At 39.9% G+C, this 20,030-nt stretch overlaps 1 protein-coding gene across 4 annotated transcripts in view; it reads left to right on the forward strand.

Moving 5' to 3' along the window:
* Window positions 1–20,030, forward strand: part of LOC124617258 — a 303,970-nt gene that overhangs the window by 140,739 nt on the left and 143,201 nt on the right. For 3 of the 4 annotated variants that reach the window (XM_047145250.1, XM_047145251.1, XM_047145252.1), the window contains one exon: window positions 18,740–19,735. In XM_047145250.1, coding sequence (XP_047001206.1) covers window positions 18,740–19,735 — 996 coding nt within the window. The remainder of the gene's footprint in view (window positions 1–18,739; window positions 19,736–20,030) is intronic. The other variant, XM_047145253.1, reaches the window with a different exon arrangement.

Below are 20,030 nucleotides of genomic sequence, written 5' to 3' on the forward strand. Positions count from 1 at the left end.
GACCTGCCCGATCCACCCTCCTGGCACTTCTTATTCCAGTATATCGCAGGCTTATCCTACCCCATCAGAGGCCAGGCCACCCGTGAAAGCAGCCGTGTTGTATACTAGCTGTGCTGCAATCATTGTTCATCTTTATACATTGGTATGAAAACCATCCAGCTGTTCCAGATGGTGAATGGCTGTTGCCAAACTTTGGCCAAGAGAAAAGTGGCACAACAAGCAACTGTAGATGGCATATTTGTTTTCATTGGCTGCTTCACAGCCTGGGCTATCTGGAACCAGTCCTCCACCACAAGCTTTTCTTAACTGCTCTCATGAGAGTTATCCTTACAACACACTCTGCACTCCTGAAATCGTCCTGGCCTCAACCTTTGGTAACCCATTGTCCCCACACCTTCCACCGAAATGCTTCTGCCTCCTCTGTCTTGTCACCTCCTCACAGTTTACATCCCCTCACCCTCAGGTGTGCTGCTCTCTGGTGGCGCATTCACTTTTCTTTATCCCTTCATTGCTGCTCTTCTTACCACCCCCCCCCCCCCCCCCTCCTCCAGCCTTCCACCCCTGCGTCTGTCAACCCTGTCGTGCCATCTCTAATCTCTAGTCCCTGCGTGCTCCACCAGACTGTGCTGATTTATCTTCCCCCAGTCATACTCTGCTGCCCTCCCACTTCTCCATCCTGCTCTGGATTGTCGATCCTGTTCAACGGGTTTCTGTTGCAGTCTGGCCGGAGGTAGTGGTCGTGTGTGTGTGGTCGTGTGTGTGTGTGTGTGTGTGTGTGTGTGTGTGTGCACGCGCGCTCGTGCACTGTACTTGCTTGTGTGAATGTGCGTGTACGTGCACTTCTCTTTTCTGAAGAAGGCCTTGGCTGAAAGCTAATATGTAACAGTCCTTTTCTTCATTCCTGTCTCCAATTCAGTGTCATCATTATGGTGAGTAGCAGTCTGTCCTTTTCATAATATTGTTCATATTTATTTTTAAATTTCTTTTTTAGCTTTTTTTTTCTAGTATTGAAATTTTGATGAAATTTAAATGATGTTTCAGTGCTGTATTTTTACTATCACATCAAAACGCAACTTGTTATTTTGAAAAATGTATTATTCTTTACACATGTAATTATGCGAGAATCTTTACAGAAGCACCCAAAGACTAGTAGAAAGACACGAGTAATTCTGTAACATGCAAACAGCAGAATTTTAAACATACCATACAGGGTGAGTCACCTAACATTACCGCTGGATATATTTTGTAAACCACATCAAATACTGACGAATCGATTCCACAGACCGAACGTGAGGAGAGGGGCTAGTGTAATTGGTTAAAACAAAGCATAAAAAAATGCACGGAAGTATGTTTTTTAACACAAACTTACGTTTTTTTTTTTTAAATGGGACCCCATTAGTTTTGTTAGCACATCTGAACATATAAACAAATACGTAATCAGTGCCGTTTGTTGCATTGTAAAATGTTAATTACATCCGGAGATGTTGTGTTGTTGTGGTCTTCAGTCCTGAGACTGGTTTGATGCAGCTCTCCATGCTACTATATCCTGTGCAAGCTTCTTCATCTCCCAGTACCTACTGCAACCTACATCCATCTGAATCTGTTTAGTGTATTCATCTCTTGGTCTCCCTCTACGATTTTTACCCTCCACGGTGCCCTCCAATGCTAAATTTGTGATCCCTTGATGCCTCAAAACATGTCCTACCAACCGATCCCTTCTTCTAGTCAAGTTGTGCCACAAACTTCTCTTCTCCCCTATCCTATTCAATACCTCCTCATTAGTTACGTGATCTACCCACCTTATCTTCAGCATTCTTCTGTAGCACCACATTTCGAAAGCTTCTATTCTCTTCTTGTCCAAACTATTTATCGTCCATGTTTCACTTCCATACATGGCTACACTCCATACAAATACTTTCAGAAACGACTTCCTGACACTTAAATCAATACTCGATGTTAACAAATTTCTCTTCTTCAGAAACGCTTTCCTTGCCATTGCCAGCCTACATTTTATATCCTCTCTACTTCGACCATCATCAGTTATTTTGCTCCCCAAATAGCAAAACTCCTTTACTACTTTAAGTACCTCATTTCCTAATCTAATTCCCTCAGCATAATCTGACTTAATTAGACTACATTCCATTATCCTTGTTTTGCTTTTGTTGATGTTCATCTTATATCCTCCTTTCAAGACACTGTCAATTCCATTCAACTGCTCTTCCAAGTCCTTTGCTGTCTCTGACAGAATTACAATGTCATCGGCGAACCTCAAAGTTTTTACTTCTTCTCCATGACTTTTAATACCTACTCCGAATTTTTCTTTTGTTTCCTTCACTGCTTGCTCAATATACAGATTGAATAACATCGGGGAGAGGCTACAACCCTGTCTCACTCCTTTCCCAACCACTGCTTCCCTTTCATGCCCCTCGACTCTTATAACTGCCATCTGGTTTCTGTACAAATTGTAAGTAGCCTTTCGCTCCCTGTATTTTAACCCTGCCACCTTCAGAATTTGAAAGAGAGTATTCCAGTTAACAGTGTCAAAAGCTTTCTCTAAGTCTACAAATGCTATAAACGTAGGTTTGCCTTTTCTTAATCTTTCTTCTAAGATAAGTCGTAAGGTCAGTATTGCCTCACGTGTTCCAACATTTCTACGGAATCCAAACTGATCTTCCCCGAGGTTGGCTTCTATCAGTTTTTCCATTCGTCTGTAAAGAATTCGTGTTAGTATTTTGCAGCTGTGACTTATTAAACTGATAGTTCAGTAATTTTCACATCTGTCAACACCTGCTTTCTTTGGGATTGGAATTATTATATTCTTCTTGAAGTCTGAGGGTATTTCGCCTGTCTCATACATCTTGCTCACCAGATGGTAGAGTTTTGTCAGGACTGGCTCTCCCAAGGCCGTCAGTAGTTCCAATGGAATGTTGTCCACTCCCGGGGCCTTGTTTTGACTCAAGTCTTTCAGTGCTCTGTCAAACTCTTCACGCAGTATCATATCTCCCATTTCATCTTCATCTACATCCTCTTCCATTTCCATAATATTGTCCTCAAGTTCATCGCCCTTGTATAAACCCTCTATATACTCCTTCCACCTTTCTGCCTTCCCTTCTTTGCTTAGAACTGGGTTGCCATCTGAGCTCTTGATATTCATACAAGTGGTTCTCTTCTCTCCAAAGGTCTCTTTAATTTTCCTGTAGGCAGTATCTATCTTACCCCTAGTGAGACAAGCCTCTACATCCTTACATTTGTCCTCTAGCCATCCCTGCTTTGCCATTTTGCACTTCCTGTCGATATCATTTTTGAGACGTTTGTATTCCTTTTTGCCTGCTTCATTTACTGCATTTTTATATTTTCTCCTTTCATCAATTAAATTCAATATTTCTTCTGTTACCCAAGGATTTCTATTAGCCCTCGTCTTTTTACCTACTTGATCGTCTGCTGCCTTCACTACTTCATCCCTCAGAGCTACCCATTCTTCTTCTACTGTATTTATTTCCCCCATTCGTGTCAATTGTTCCCTTATGCTCTCCCTGAAACACTCTGCAACCTCTGGTTCTTTCAGTTTATCCAGGTCCCATCTCCTGTAATTCCCACCTTTCTGCAGTTTTTTCAGTTTCAATCTGCAGTTCATAACCAATAAATTGTGGTCAGAATCCACATCTGCCCCTGGAAATGTCTTACAATTTAAAACCTAGTTCCTAAATCTCTGTCTTACCATTATATAATCTATCTGATACCTTTTAGTATCTCCAGGATTCTTCCAGGTATACAACCTTCTTTTATGATTCTTGATCCAAGTGTTAGCTATGATTAAGTTATGCTCTGTGCAAAATTCTACAAGGCGGCTTCCTCTTTCATTTCTTCCCCCCAATCCATATTCACCTACTATGTTTCCTTCTCTCCCTTTTCCTACTGACGAATTCCAGTCACCCATGACTATTAGATTTTCGTCTCCCTTCACTACCTGAATAATTTCTTTTATTTCGTCATACATTTCATCTATTTCTTCATCATTTGCAGAGCTAGTTGGCATATAAACTTGTACTACTGTAGTAGGCATGGGCTTTGTGTCTATCTTGGCCACAATAATGTGTTCACTATGCTGTTTGTAGTAGCTAACCCGCACTCCTATTTTTTTATTCATTATTAAACCTACTCCTGCATTACCCCTATTTGATTTTGTATTTATAACCCTGTAATCACCTGACCAAAAGTCTTGTTCCTCCTACCACCGAACTTCACTAATTCCCACTATATCTAACTTTAACCTATCCGGAGATATTGTAACCTAAAGTTGACGCTTGAGTACCACTCCTCCGCTGTTCGATCGTGTGTATCGGAGAGCACCGAATTACATAGGGATCCAAAGGTAACGGTGATGGACCTTAGGTACAGAAGAGACTGGAACAGCACATTACGTCCACATGCTAACACCTTTTTATTTGTCTTTTTCACTGACGCACATGTACATTACCATGAGGGGTGAAGTACACATACACACGTGGTTTCCGTTTTCAATTACGGAGTGGAATAGTGTGTGTCCCGACATGTCAGGCCAATAGATGTTCAATGTGGTGGCCATCATTTGCTGCACACAATTGCAATCTCTGGCGTAATGAATGTCGTACACGCCGCAGTACATCTGGTGTAATGTCGCCGCAGGCTGCCACAATACATTGTTTCATATCCTCTGGGGTTGTGGGCACATCACGGTACACATTCTACTTTAACGTACCCCACAGAAAGAAGTCCAGAGGTGTAAGATCAGGAGAACGGGCTGGCCAATTTATGTGTCCTCCACGTCCTATGAAACGCCCGTCGAACATCCTGACAAGGGTCAGCCTAGTGTTAATTGCGGAATGTGCAGGTGCACCATCATGCTGATACCACATACGTCGACGCATTTCCAGTGGGACATTTTCGAGCAACGTTGGCAGATCATTCTGTAGAAATGCGATGTATGTAGCAGGTGTTTGGGCCCCTGCAATGAAGTGAGGACCAATGAGGTGGTCGCCAATGATTCCGCACCATACATATGCAGTCCACGGTTGCTGTCGCTCTACTTTGCCTGAGCCAGCGAGGATTGTCCGCGGACCAGTAATGCATGATCCGTAGATTCACTGCCCCGTGGTTTGTGAAACCCGCTTCATCGATAAACAGGTAGAACTGCAACGCATTCTCTGTTGATGCCCATTGACAGAATTGCACTCGATGATTAAAGTAATCACCATGTAATTGCTGATGTAGCGACACATGAAACGGGTGAAAGTGGTGACGATGCAGTATGTGCATGACACTACTTTGACTCAGTCCACCGGCTCTCGCAATGTCCCGTGTACTCATGTGTGGGTTCATGGCAACAGCAGCTTACACCCCAACTGCACCCGCTTCTTCTGTGACGGGCGTGTTACGGACCCATTTGCGTGCTATGACTGTACCTGTTGCATACAGTTGGCGGTAGATGTTTTGAAATGTGCGGCACGTTGGATGCTCTCTGTCCGGGTACCGTTCTGCATACACCCTGCAGGCTTCAGCTGCATTTCGTCGACACTTGCCATAGATGAGTATCATCTCCGCCTTTTCAGAGTTCGAATACACCATGGTCACAGTTCCTACAACACTACACAATCACAGACGTCTGGTAACACAGTGTACTACAGTTGGTCTGCGTGCGGAGACGAATGCAGAATAACAATAGCAGCAAGCGCTACATGCGGACACTGCGACAGCTAGACCAAACCACAACAGTGCACTACAGCCATGCTCGTAAACACGGTCGTCATCGTAAACATGTCCCTGCAGATGCTGCTCGCCGACCGTAGCCCGTGTTTGTTACAACACGCAACTGAACGTCGGAGGTTTCAAGCGTCAACAATATCTCCGGATGTAGTTAACATTTTACAATGCAACAAACGGCACTGATTACGTATTTGTTTATATGTTCAGGTGTGCTAACAAAACTAACGTGGTTCCATTAAAAAAAACATAGGTTTGTGATAAAAAACATACTTCCGTGCATTTTTTTATGGTTTGTATTAAACAATTACACTAGCCCCTCTCCTCACGTTCGGTCTGTGGAATCGGTTCGTCAGTATTTGATTTGGTTTACGATATATATCCAGCGGTAACGTTAGGTGACTCATCTTGTATATCACCCAATAGGAAAAACAATACTTAAATAGTATATAAGACATAATGGAGCTGTTTGAATAAAATTATTTTGGTTATTAGGCCGTATCATTATGAAACATTAAAATAACTAAAATGCCAATGTTTTGACTGACTATGCAGCAGTCCTCTACAGGGCAGCTAATAGCTGGATTTTGGTTAAGATCATCCCCCATGTACCATCTATTTCAGTTATCAAGTGGCTACTGATGTCACATTCTGGGATGCCATTGGATGGTAGGCTGTTCCCTGTGATACTCTGGCAGGTGATGCTAGGCAGTAGTGAATCAGCAGCTTGTAGCTGGAGGGAGTGTTGTTCTTCAGTGAGATATTAAAGCTGCACAACAATTCTCTTGAGGCCGCTTGTTTATACTGTCAAACCTGGATCAGGAAGCTGCTGGCTGGTGAGCTGACGTCTTATTTTCCATACTACATCCACGGTTGTGGCACAAGGACAAGAGATTCTTCATAGATTGGCCACAGTCCTGGTGCTCTGAACTTTCAGATGTACATAAGTGTTCATGCTGTGATTAGCAAGTGATTGCTACTCGGTCTCACAGTTTCACCCACATAGACTTTGCCATCTTCACAATGGATTTCATAGATGCCTGCAGTGTGAAGAACATCTACCGAATCTTTCATGGGCGTTACAGATGTCTGATCCTGTGACTGCTTTGGAATGTTGGTTTATTTCCTCCGTGGTGCAGCATCTTGCATACTCAGTCACTGATGCTCTCATGTAAGGTAAGCAGGCACAAGGAAAAGATTTTATTCCTTTGTTTGTTTCATCTTCACTGCACCTCATAGCTCGTTGTATGTCCTTATTGCTGTATCCATTCTCATGGATTGTTTTCCAGAGCTTGTTCTGTCCATATTGGAAGTTGTCAGTGTTGTTAATCCAGTGCGCTCGGGTTTTCAGTATATTGCATAGAGTTAGTTTGTGCTGGATGGTGATGCGACCCAACGTGTAGATGTACGTTAATGTGCGTCGGTTTCCTGTACACTTTGTGGTTTAATTTGACATTATATATTCTGTATACTTCCGTATGCAGAAAAGGAATGATTCAGTTATTTTCTATTTCTAGTGTGAACCATATGTTCTTATGTAAGCTGTTGAGGTGGTGATGAAATTTGCATAGTTCTGCTTCCCTTTGCAGCCATATGATGTACTTGTTGTCTGCAAACCTTAGCCAAAAATGTGAGCTCGGCAGCGTGGTCTTTCACACTGTCTGCTTCCGTGAATAAGATCACATTTTAGTGATTAGTTTGTGTTACCTACAAAGACATTTCAACCTCTACATGTACATCTATACTCTGCAAATCGTTGCAAAGTGTGTGGCAGAGCACAGTCCCTTTCTAATAGTTAGTAGTGTCTCCTCCAGTTCCATCCCTGTATGGAGTGTGGGAAGAATGATTGTTTAAATGTCTCCATGTGTGCTGTCATTAATCTAATATCGTCGTCAAAATCCCCACGGGAGTAATATGCAGGGGTTGAGGACTGCAGTATATTGCCGGAGTCCTCATTTAAAGCCAGTTCTTGAAATTTTGTAAGTAGGCTTTCTTGGGATAGTTGACATTTATCTTCAGGAGTCTGCCAGTTAAGTTTCTCCATCATCTCTGTAACACCCTCTCATTGGCCAGACAAACCTGTGACCGTTCATGCTGTCTTCTCTGTATATTTTGAATGTCCCTTGTTAGTCATATTTGATGCAGGTCCCACAAACTTGAGCAATATTCTAGGAAGGAGCACACAATTGATTTGTGAGGAATCTCCTTTGTAGTTTGCATACATTTCCCAAGTATTCTACAAATAAACATAAGTCTGCCACTTGCTTGACCCACAACTGATCCTATATGATGATTCCATTTCATATCCCTACAAAATGTTACACCCAGGAGTTTATCTAGGTTAACCAATTCAAACTGTGACTCATTAATGTTATTAGATACTATTTTTTTTGTCCTTTGTGGCGCAGAGTTTTACATTTTTGATCATTTTGAGGTTATAGTCATAACATAATAATTTTTTCCTGTGTGGTGCAGAGTTTTACATTTATGATAATTTAAAGCAAGTTGTCAATCTTTGCGCCACTTTGAAATCTTATCAAGGTCTGACTGCATGTTTGTGCAACTACAATTAGCTGTTACTGTACTGTAGGTAACTGCATCATCTGCAAGAGGTATGAGGTTTTTATTAATATGGTCCACAATATCATTAATATATAACATGAATAGCAAGTGTCCCAGTTTGGCTAACTCAGCCACAAATTCAGTATAGAGTACGACAGTAATTCCATCGGGCCTGGAAGTTTGTTCAATTTCAACAACTTCAGCTATTTCTACATCTACATCAATACTTCGCAAATCACATCTGAAGTTACTTTTACTTCAGTCGCTGACTCTCCACCCAGGATAACTTGCTGTGTCGTCATTCTAAAAAATCCTCAATCCAGTCACAAATTTCACTTGATTCGCCATATGTTTGTACTTGAGTCGAATGGTTTTCAGAAATCGAAGCATATTGCGTCTACATGACTATCTCGTTCTACGCTTTCAGTATGTCATGTGAGAAATGGGCGAGTTAGATTTCCTGTGGCGATATTTTCGGAATCCATGCTGGTTGGTGAAGAGGAGGGCATTCTGTTTAAAATACTTTGTTATGTTTGATCTTGGAATGTGTTCTGAGATTCTACAACAAATGGATCTCAAGGGTATTGGACCCTAGTTTTGTGGATCACTTTTGCTACCTTTCTTGTTGGGCTACAGCTGTGACATGTGCTGTCTTCCAACCATTTAAACGTGGTTTTTTGTTTGAGGAATCTATGATCGATTGTAGTTAAAAGAGGGGCTAACTCAGCCACAAATTCAGTATAGAGTACGACAGTAATTCCATCAGGCCTGGAAGTTTGTTCAATTTCAACTACTTCAGCTATTTCTACATCTACATCAATACTTTGCAAATCACATTTAAGTGCCTGGCAGATGGTTCATCAAACCACATAACCAACTTCACAATTATCTATTTTTCCAATCTTGTACAAAGCGCGGAAAGAACAAACACCTATATCTTTCTGTACGAGCTCCGATTTTCCTTATTTTATTGTGGTGATCATTTCTCCTTATGTAGGTTGGTGTCCACAAAATATTTTCACATTCGCAGGAGAAAATCGGTGATTAGAATTTTATGAGAAGATTCCATCACAACGAAAAATGCCTTTCTTTCAATGGTGTCCAGCACAAATCCTGTATCATTTTAGTGACATTCTCTCCCATATTTCTTGACAATCTAAACTGTGCTGCCCTTCTTTGAACTTTATCGATGTACTCCATCAGTCCTATCTGGTAAGGATCCCACACCACGCAGCAGTATTCTAAAAGAGGACAGACAAGCGTAGTGTAGGCAGTCTCCTTAGTAGATCTGTTACATTTTCAAAGTGTCCTACCAGTAAAATGCAGTCTTTGGTTAGCCTTCCACACAACATTTTCTATGTGTTTCTTCCAATTGAAGTAGTTTGTAATTATAATTTCTAGGTATTTAGTTGAATTTACGGCCTTCAGATTAGACTGATTTATCATGTAACAGAAGCTAAACAAATTCCTTTTAGCACTCATGGTGATGACCTCACACTTTTCGTTATTCATGGTCAACTGCCAATTTTCGCACCATTCAGATATCTTTTTTTAATAGTTTTGCAATTTGTTTTGATCTTCAGATGACTTTATTAGTCGATAAAGGACAGCGTCATCTGCAAGCAACCTAAGATGGCTGCTCAGATTGTCTTCCAAATTGTTTATATAGATAAAGAACAGCAAAGGGCCTATAACATTACCTTGAGGAACGCCAGAAATCAGTTCTGTTTTACTCGATGACTTTCCGTCAATTACTACGAACTGTGACCTCTATGAAAACCCACTGATGCTAATACTGATGTAATTCATCTGTTCAGTGCTATGAGGATTAAATTGGGGCATTACTTCTGAGATTTCCTTTATGAAGGAACATTTGAGAACAGAGTAAAACATTTCTGCGTATGCTTTGCTACCCTCAGTTTGGTTTCCTGTCTCATAACTGAGGTACTGGATGCTACCTTTGGTGGCACTAAAAGCCTTTACAGGCAAGCAGAATTTCTTTGGGTTTTGTGAAAGATTGTTGGACCATATTCTGCTAGGGTTGTCTTTGAAGGCTTCACACATTTGTTTCTTGACAGCATCTCTGTCTATAGTCTTGTTTTATACCTATTTCTTTAGAAGTTCCTTTGCAGTAACTGCATACAAAGGAGAATTCTTCCCACTGTGGACTGTTTTACTGGGTACATATCTTACATGGTCAACTATTCTTTTAAATTTGAGCCATAGTTCCTCTACGTGTTCCTTTCCCTGTTCTGAAAGTATCAAGTTCCTCTTTCAGATATGACACTACTGGTTTCTTTATCTGCTTTACTGAACATAATGAGTTGCAGACAGGCACTTACACATAAGCTCTTAGCCACAGTCTTCATCAGAAGAAGAGAAACACCCACCATTCGTTCACACAAGCAAACACACGTCACACACACATGACCGCCAACTCTGCCAGCTCGGGCCTGAAGTGATGTTCACTGCCACTTCAGGCCCGAACTGCCAGAGTTGGCAGTCATGAGGTGTGTTTGCTTGTGTTAAAGAATGGTGTGTGTTTCTCTTTTTCCAACGAAGGCTGTGGCTGACAGTTTATGCGTAAGTGTCTTTTAAAAGTGCCTGTCTGCAACTTGGGTGTTATCTTTACGGTAAGTTGTAATCTATCTTTTTCTATATTGATGGTATTCTACCTGGAGTTTCCATTGTCTGATTTTACAGAATATGTATATCTTTCTATTTGTTGGAAGAATTCAATTATAATTTTATGCCCATCCCTGATACTGAGTTTTACTGAACAATCCCATGAGCAGCTTTAATTTCTGTCTCAGTAGATTTGAATTTCCTGTCTAATACTATGAATTCACCACCTCCATTTCCCATTAGCTTATGCTTTCAATATACGCTTAAATTTTGCTGCAAAAAAATCTCACTGCAGGTTTTAAACTGCTTTCTGTACCTATTATTATGTGAGCTTCACTGCTTTTAAGGAGTATTTCAAACTCTGGCTCTTTGTTGTGAATGCTTTGGCACTTAACTATTAAAATTGAGTATTATCACTTGGGGGGGGGGGGCATTCCTTCGAATCTTCCACTAGTACTTCTGGGGCTTCTACATCTGTCATTATCTGGGCTGGATGGAGAGTCACCCAATGTAAAATAATTCCTGTGTGCACACCTGACATTTAGGGGGACTCTATGGTGCTAATCCAAGGAGCGGAAGCTTGTCATAGAACTTTTGAGGTGTCTGGGTTCAATCCTTCCACTCAACTCGGAACCAGGGGGCCAAGATCAGTTCTGGGGACAATTCTGCAGATTGTGAGCTTCATTGAAACCCCATGAGCAGGGCTGTTATCTCGGTCTTCTCTGCCAGTCGCTGGAATGATCTGAACATGACCTCGCTGACCAGATGACAGACAAAGTTTATTCCAGTGTGTGCCACAATCTGCAGTTAGTTACACCCTGTTCTCTCAGTGGTCTCTTCAACATGTTGAATGAGGCCATCACACATACACACTGAGTGTATCTTCCTGACCCTTGCTGCATTTACCTAAGAAGTACCATTATTGGCCATATGTTTGAACTGCTGATGATTAATAGACCCCTACTCTTTTTTGTTTGCCTCCCTTTGACACTGAACACAACTACTTTCCCAACAGGTTAAGCAAGACCCAGGGGCTCAGTCTTAGTTTCAGTGTAACACAGCACACTGAAATTGTTTGCTTATGGGGATTTTGGTACTCAACTGCATTAGTTGTGACAGGTCCTGTACTTCTCGCAGAGGAGACAGGATCCGCAGGAGAGGATAGTACTTGAGGCACCTTTGTTATTTCTGGTAAACTGCTGTGGAGAGCTCTCTCAACACACTGAATCTTACTAGTTGCCAATCATTTGACAGTACTCAGGGCATTTTCCAGCTGCTTATGAACACCTACCAACTTACGCCACATTTGAGAACAGAATTCACTGCGGTGCTGCATTGTGGCTGGTGCAATGTTTTACAGGACAATGAGCAAATAACTTTAAACTAAGCCTACTCATTTTCTTTTTATATGTAGAGCTAAAAAAATTACTAATTCATAGTCGCTGATAAACTCAAAAGACAGCATTAATTTATGAGAAACATAGATAACACAGGGCAAAGAATTTTTTTTTTTTTTTTTTTTTTTTTTTTTTTTTTTTTTTTTTTTTTTTTTTTTGGAAAACGTTGTTTATGAACTGAATCCAAATCTAGCCTTAGTTTTTTTGTATCACCGATAGTTTTCGAGCAATATGCTTTTTTTTATATAGTATAAAAATCCTACACTACACGGTAAACAGGGAAATTAATGAAACACTTTCTTACAACATAAGCATGCTTTGTATTTGCAGTAAGCTACTTAAAACAATGATATGTGTTAATAGAGGTTTCACTTGTCAGCTGGAATTGGTTTGTATTTTCTTTCTCTTTTTTCGTTGAAGCTTTTCGTGTAGTGTTTTCTGCAATGAGATGCTTGCTGAACTTCTTGGTGAAGTGACCAACAATAGTCCCCCATCATGTTGGTGTTCCAGCGACCTTGGTAGAGTTTTTCCATCACTTTAATGTCCTGGTGAAAATGCTCTCTTTGCTCCTCACTAACATCTCCCATATTGTCCGGGAAGTAATCGAGGTGACTGTTCAAAAAGTGAACTTTCAGGCTCATTAAACATCCTAAAGTTTTAAACCTATTTAATATTGCGGCTATAATAGAAACATATTCTGCCAGGAAGTTTCATATTCTGGGTCTTTTTCATGTCCTAAGAACTTTGTAACGACTTGCTTGAATGATACCCATGCTGCTTTCTCATTTAAGGTCATTGTGGATTCAAAGTTAACATCAAACATAACTTTTCTAATGTCAGGTCTGACAAAGACACCTTCTTTTAGTTTAGCTTCAGAAAGGTGTGGAAACTTTTGGCAGAGATACTTGAAACATGGTCCATCTTTAGGCAAAGCCTTTACAAACTGTTTCATTAGGCCTAATTTTATATGTAGAGGTGGTAGGAGTACTTTTTTGGATCTGCAAGGTTTTTGCGTAGAATGTCCTTCTCACCAGGTTCTAAAGACTCCCGCACAGGCCAGTGCTTTCTGCACCAGTGTTGATCCCTAGCCCTCCTGTCCCACTCACACAAGACACATGGAAATTTGGTAAACCCACCTTGCTGACCAAGGAGCATGCATGTTACTTTTAGATCGCCATATCATCCAACCATGAGTGGAATAGCCTATTTTATTTAGCACTATTTCTAGGTTTTCATAGCTTTTTTCATATGTACAGAATGTCCAACAGGTATAGATGCATACATTTTACCATTGTGTGATAAAACAGCCTTTAAACTAGTTTTGGATGAATCAATAAACGGCCTCCAGTCTTCCTTTTTGTATTCAATACCAAACTCATTCATCAGACGGGGAATGTCTGAACAGTACACTAAATCACCTTCTTGTTGAAAAAACTTGGAAAATTGAAACTTCCTGGCAGATTAAAACTGTGTGCCCGACCAAGACTCGAACTCGGGACCTTTGCCTTTCGCGGGCCAGCGCTCTACCAACTGAGCAGGAGAGCTTCTGTAAAGTTTGGAAGGTAGGAGATGAGGTACTGGCAGAAGTAAAGCTGTGAGTACCGGGCGTGAGTCGTGCTTCGGTAGCTCAGATGGTAGAGCACTTGCCCGCGAAAGGCAAAGGTCCCAAGTTTGAGTCTCGGTCGGGCACACAGTTTTAATCTGCCAGGAAGTTTCATATCAGTGCACACTCCGCTGCAGAGTGAAAATCTCATTCTGGAAACTTGTAAAATTGCTGCTCTCCGTTTCTGTACGCGTATATGCAGGTTTCTACTGCCAATAAGTTCTTTTCTTTTAATCTAGAGCCAAGCAATTCAGCTTTTTCTTTTGTTAAGCCCAGATCCCAAACCAAATTGTTAAGCTTGGTCTGAGTAAACAATTCGGGCTCTAGATTTTCTGTATTACGAAGGAATTCATCATCATATGGTTCATCTAAATCAGATTGCACATCAGAAAATGCTTTTGTTGGAATAGAATTTAAATCATCTTGTGGTTCAGGAACCGGCAAATGTACACCACGCCATACTGGTCAGACGGCGGACGGAAGGTTAGGGTAGCTTATTACCTCCTTGTTTTTTGAATTATGACCAGTAATATCAACACTGCAAAGTAGCGATTGTGTGAATGATTTCTTGGCTCCCTCCATATCATAGGAACAGCAAATCTAAAGGCTTTTTTCTGCTTTTTGGACCATTTTCTCTTATCTTTAACACACACACAACATACCTAATGTGGTGCCCAAGTTTAGATCGAAAGTATGATAGGTAAAGCTTTTTCACAAAATCGGTAATTTTTTTAAAATCACAAATTCACCACAAATATAATAAAACTGTCAGCAGAGTTTTTACAACCATGATTAGGCATTGTACGGAGCACATGTACAGGAAATGGGAAAGTGAGGTTAGGTTGACAGTAAACAAAACAACGTCTGTTAACACAAAAATAGAAGCGACCTTTTTTTTTTTTTGCCAGCAAATGTTTCTCAGAAGTGCTGCCTACATCACCTACATTCATTTCACCTCCTTTTTTTAAAATTATTTTAACTATATAAAGGATGTTAAATTCTTTAAAAAATTTCTTAATTTAGTAAATTTAACCATAAAATGTGAAGAAATGGTGGGTGATACAGTTTTTTAAGTATCATATTTAGAGTTCCCATTCTAAAAACATAAGAAAAAGGCATTTTCAGCAAAAACATTTTTCCACCGTTGTCCTGTGTAATATTCACATCTGCCTGCAGTTCAGAATGATGTAGGTCATAGAAACCTTATTAACATTCATTGATAACAACTGCTTGCAAACAAAATTTTAACATTTATTGACAACAGCTGCTTGTAACAAAATTTATATGAAGAAATTGTTACTTCGTCAAATTTAATTTACTAAAGTAAGACAGTACAAATAACTTAACTTTGTATATAGTACATCATAGTACTTATACATAGTGTGGTCAGAAACAATCTGAAGAGCTTGTAAGTATGTTGCAGGGTGTATTGATCCGCATAGGTTCCACATCTGAGATCTGGGCATGCAGTTGTGAGGCATGTCACAGAACTCGGCAGACAGTAGAACCGTCTTGCAGGCTGCCACTCATGAATGCGCACACAGCGTAACCTCCATGTGGATGACAGCTTTATAGAGTCGGGCCGGGCAGTTGTTACACGTTGACATTCTGACTAGGATTATCGGACTGGTAGTGTAGCCACTCCATGGCAAGTGTCTCCTTATATCAAGTTATTTCTCGATGTAATAAGGTATTGTGTCCATCATTGTCTGTGTGTTCTTATGGTTAGATCATAGGGGAGGTTGTTCTGAGAAAAAATAGTTAAGAAAAAATTTCAATATGTTAGAGCACTAAAGAGTTATTTAGCATTGATGTTAGCCAATCACATTGTTGCTTGTGCAAATTCATTCTGCCTGTTGGTGTCACCAAACATGTTCCTTGTTTGGCTTCCTCCTACTGATCAAACATAGCTTTTGCTCACCTACATTAAATTTACCACTTTAAAAAAAAGGGCACTTTTTAACTGGTAATGAGCGTTTCAACAAGTGTTATATCTGAGATCCACAGATGTCTATGTATCACACCATTTTAGTGCGTGCAAGTGCTTGAATTTGCATGTGAAACTGCCAGATTGGGGCTAACTTCAGTGCTAAATAACTTGGAAATGGCGCAAGATTTTGAAGTTTTTCTTAATAGTTATTTCTCTGCCAACATCCCCTGTAACATCCTTACAAGCTTTTAGACTGTTTCTGGCCACCTAGTATATGGGAAATGTAGGTATTGTACATTGCAATGATCATCTGTTAGTAATCGATTTGTGTTATCCACAATGACGATGTATTGTCACATCAATAAAATGTAAACCATGAAGTTGTGTCAAGAGGAAATTATGGTAGGCATCTCGCTGAATAAAGAAATTTTATCTATGTATGTATAAAATGAGATGATTGTGCTCTTGACAGAACTTATATAAACTGCTTTTATTGGTGTGACAGTGTGGTATCATTGTGTACGAGGATGGTTTGAAAAGTTCTTGGAATGGATTTTTTTTTTAAAGTGCTTACATTACTGAAACTTTTTTATTTTGTAATGTAGTCTCCATGTAGATTAATGCACTCAGTCCAACGATGTTCCAGTGCCTTGATTGCATCTCGAAAATGAGTTTTCTCCAGGCCTGCAAAATAATTGACAACTCCGGCTATCAATTCTTTGTTTGAAGTGAATCTTCGTCCACTAAGAAAAAGTTCAGTTTTGGGGAGAGGTGGAAGTCTGATGGACCCATATCAGGTGAATAATGCCTGTGTAGCAACAATTCATACTGTAGTTCGTGTAATTTTGCTATGGCGCTGGCACATGTGTGCGGACGCGCGTCAAGAGTCGCGACACCCGTCTTGCGGATAAATGACTGAGATGTTTGTATGACCTACATAATTCAGGAGTGTAGGAAGATGTATTCTTTCTTGTGTATCTACAGAAGATAATTACGTGTAAGAGATGCTCTTTAGGAGATATTTTTCATTGTACTGTTTCTTATGGCTGCTATATGTCTTCATACTGTTAACGGTATACACAATGTAAACATTATGTTCTTTTACAGATACACCTTCAGAGTCTACATCTTATTAGTGGTTGACTATTTTTGTATATAACAAAAACTGATTACTAAAATATGGTCTCTGAGTAGAGGTGTCTTAATTTCTCATATATGCATAGGTTCTGTCACGTACTCATATCAGCAGAGGTCAGTCTTTGTGTTACTACCTTAATGATCATTCTGGTGTGTATTGTTGTTGGTGTTTTTTATAAAATGATCATTCTGTTTAATCATAATGAAGTCAATTTTCTGCTGGTATCAGATCATGGTCTGTTATATGTGGTTTTGTAAATATTTTATCTCTGTGGTTTTCAGTTTATCTAAGAGGAAGTTAAATTGCATATTGCATCTCTTTTACAGCTTTTTTAAGTAGTTCCACATGTTTACCTTGATCAACGTGACAACTTACTTGTTTCACCTTATGTGTTCATTGTTTGTTTATTTTTGTTGATGTAGTCTTCCTGTGAAGCTTGTCACTACAACTGAAATTGGTAGAGAAAAAATTGTGATGGAAAATGTGCACTTCTTCAATGTCTTTCTTGTTCCTGGGTTCACTTAGGGTGACTCTTTCTTCAAGTGAAATAAATTTCTTTGGACACTTTGCACACTGCAGGATTCTATCTATTTTTTGTCAGATTTTCTGTGCCTTTACTTGCAGGAATTTTCAAAGTAACTCTTAATTTTTGAGAACCTTGTGTGCTGCTGTGTCATTTGTGCATGCAGCAGCAGAAAATAAGAGAATTGAAAATTTTAAATGCCGTAACAGCATGGACAGGTAGGAAAGTTATAGGTTACTGTTGACTTGGCTGCCAGTGATCCCAGTCTATTGGACTACATATGTTCGCTGGCCAGCAACCCCACACAACCCAGCTTTGACAGTATAGACAAGCAGCTGCAAGAGAACTTTCATGCAGCTACATGTGTTGCTCCAGAAAAACACTTCCCCTGGCTACAAGCTGCTACAGCCATCCACCCCTCCATGGCAGTCTTTACATCAAATTATCCAATGGCATCCCAGAGTGTGACATCAGTAGCCATCTAATACCCAAAATAGACAGTATATAGAGGAAGACCATCACCAGAATCGGGAAGTTAGTTGCCCAGAAGAAGTCTCGTACAAAGTCGATATAAGTTGTTATAATTGTGGCCAAATATGATTTTATTCAAATTGACACAAAACTCTGCCCTGCTTCACTTTATATGAGCTCAATGTTTTATTATAAATATTTATTATTTCCATTCCTGGAATGTAGATTTCAAGATGATATTGATAACGCCTCAGTGATTTTTCTTAAAACACATGCACAAAACTAAATCATAGTAAACGAGGACTAATAAAGGCGCACGTTTTTACTTTTACTCTTATGTACAGGCAGATGAAAAAGCGAGGATGTTTCAGCCTGATATTAAAATTTTGCTGTCCTTTGAAAATTGTTTTTGTTAACCAAATGCTTTTTATGTCGTGCATAAATTATCCATTGTGATTACAGAGTTTTTGAATGTAAAGTTCTCAGTACATAAGCAGTAAGAAGCTCACCACCAGGTTGTACCATCTGGTGGGCAAAAACTTGCAGTTACATTCTTATTTCATATTAATGCCAATAATATTAATTCTCAATATTAAACCATCCACTATATCTTAAAAATATTTCACTGCACCAAATTAATTTTTTCTTTAAACTGTTATTAGCTTTTGAATAAATCTGTGAAGTTTGTACCCAGAAAAGCTACAAACATGACTGCTTTATAATGTTAACATTTATTGTATTGTACTTTCAGGTGCAGCTGGTGACAAAAGGTGCAATAACACTTCAAAATCTGCTACCCCATCAATTCCACTGGAAACTTCTGTTTGTGACAAATCGGTGAATACAAGTGACATTCTAAGAGACTTCCATACTCCATGTGCAACAGACAGTTTTCAGAATCTTAGAGATATTGGTGTCAATACTTCTTTATCAATGCTTACCTCAGATTTGAATAAGTTTTTGGATGAAGTGGCAATAAATGACTCTAAGAATTTAGAACAGTCACCTCGTGATCAGGGCATGGAGAATCATGACATAGAGCCTTTGCCCTTTGGTGCAGACTCGCAAATGATTGAGCCTCACTGTAGTCAACGATGGTCAATTTTTTCACCAGTTAAAGGTGCAGTCCATTCAGCAAGTGCTGAAATGCCTCCTACAAGTGCTGAAATGCCTCCTTCAAATTATTGTGTGGAAGAAGACCAAAGTAAGTTTATTCAGCCAGAAAAACTTGTTTTTGCTAACACTGATTCTTCCAAAACCATTCCACCTCACGTGAAGGATACTTGCATTGCAGGAAAAAGTATGTCAATTTTGTTAGCAAGTGAAGTGCCAGTTTGTGGAGAAGTTCAATCAGCTAATGAGCGAGATAAAGGAGAAAAAGAAGACAGAGGAAGGGTAAGGGGAGGAAGAGGAGATGAAGAAGAATTAGAAGAAGAAGAAGGAGAATTAGGATTAGGAGTAGGAGGAAGAGAAGAAGGAGAAGGAGAAGAAGAAGAAGAAGGAGAAAAGAGCTATGATGACAGTTGTAGTGATGGTGCTAGTAATATTTCTAAACCTGATCATGATAAGGGTAGAAATTTACATGCGGAGAGGGAAAATGTTCAAAATGCTTGGAATCTTAGGATGCAAACTACGCTTTGTTTTAAGGTCCCTTCCAGGGGAGCCCGTACTGCTGAATCGAGGGTTGCATCTATGTTGCAAGAAATGAAATCATTTGCGCCAAGATTAGTTTCTCCTATGTCACCCTGTAAGTATACTTCATTAATAATAATGTTGTTGTTTGTGTTCGGTGGGAAAGTACTGAAGCTGGCAATGGATGAATTTTATGTTTTGCAATGAAAAATAAAACCCAATTTATATAAAAATAATTTTGAACCTACTTTTTCTGCCAGTTTAGATTTAAAAATTTGTTATAAAGGAAGTTCTCTCTCTTCCCACACCCTCTCTCTCTCTTCTCCCCCCTCTCCCCACCCTCTCTCTCTCTTCCTCCCACCCTCTCTCTTTTCCTCCCTCTCCCTCTCTCTTCCTCCCACCCTCTCCCT

Source organism: Schistocerca americana, chromosome 1 (genome assembly GCF_021461395.2).
Source record: "Schistocerca americana isolate TAMUIC-IGC-003095 chromosome 1, iqSchAmer2.1, whole genome shotgun sequence".
Lineage (NCBI taxonomy): Eukaryota > Metazoa > Arthropoda > Insecta > Orthoptera > Acrididae > Schistocerca > Schistocerca americana.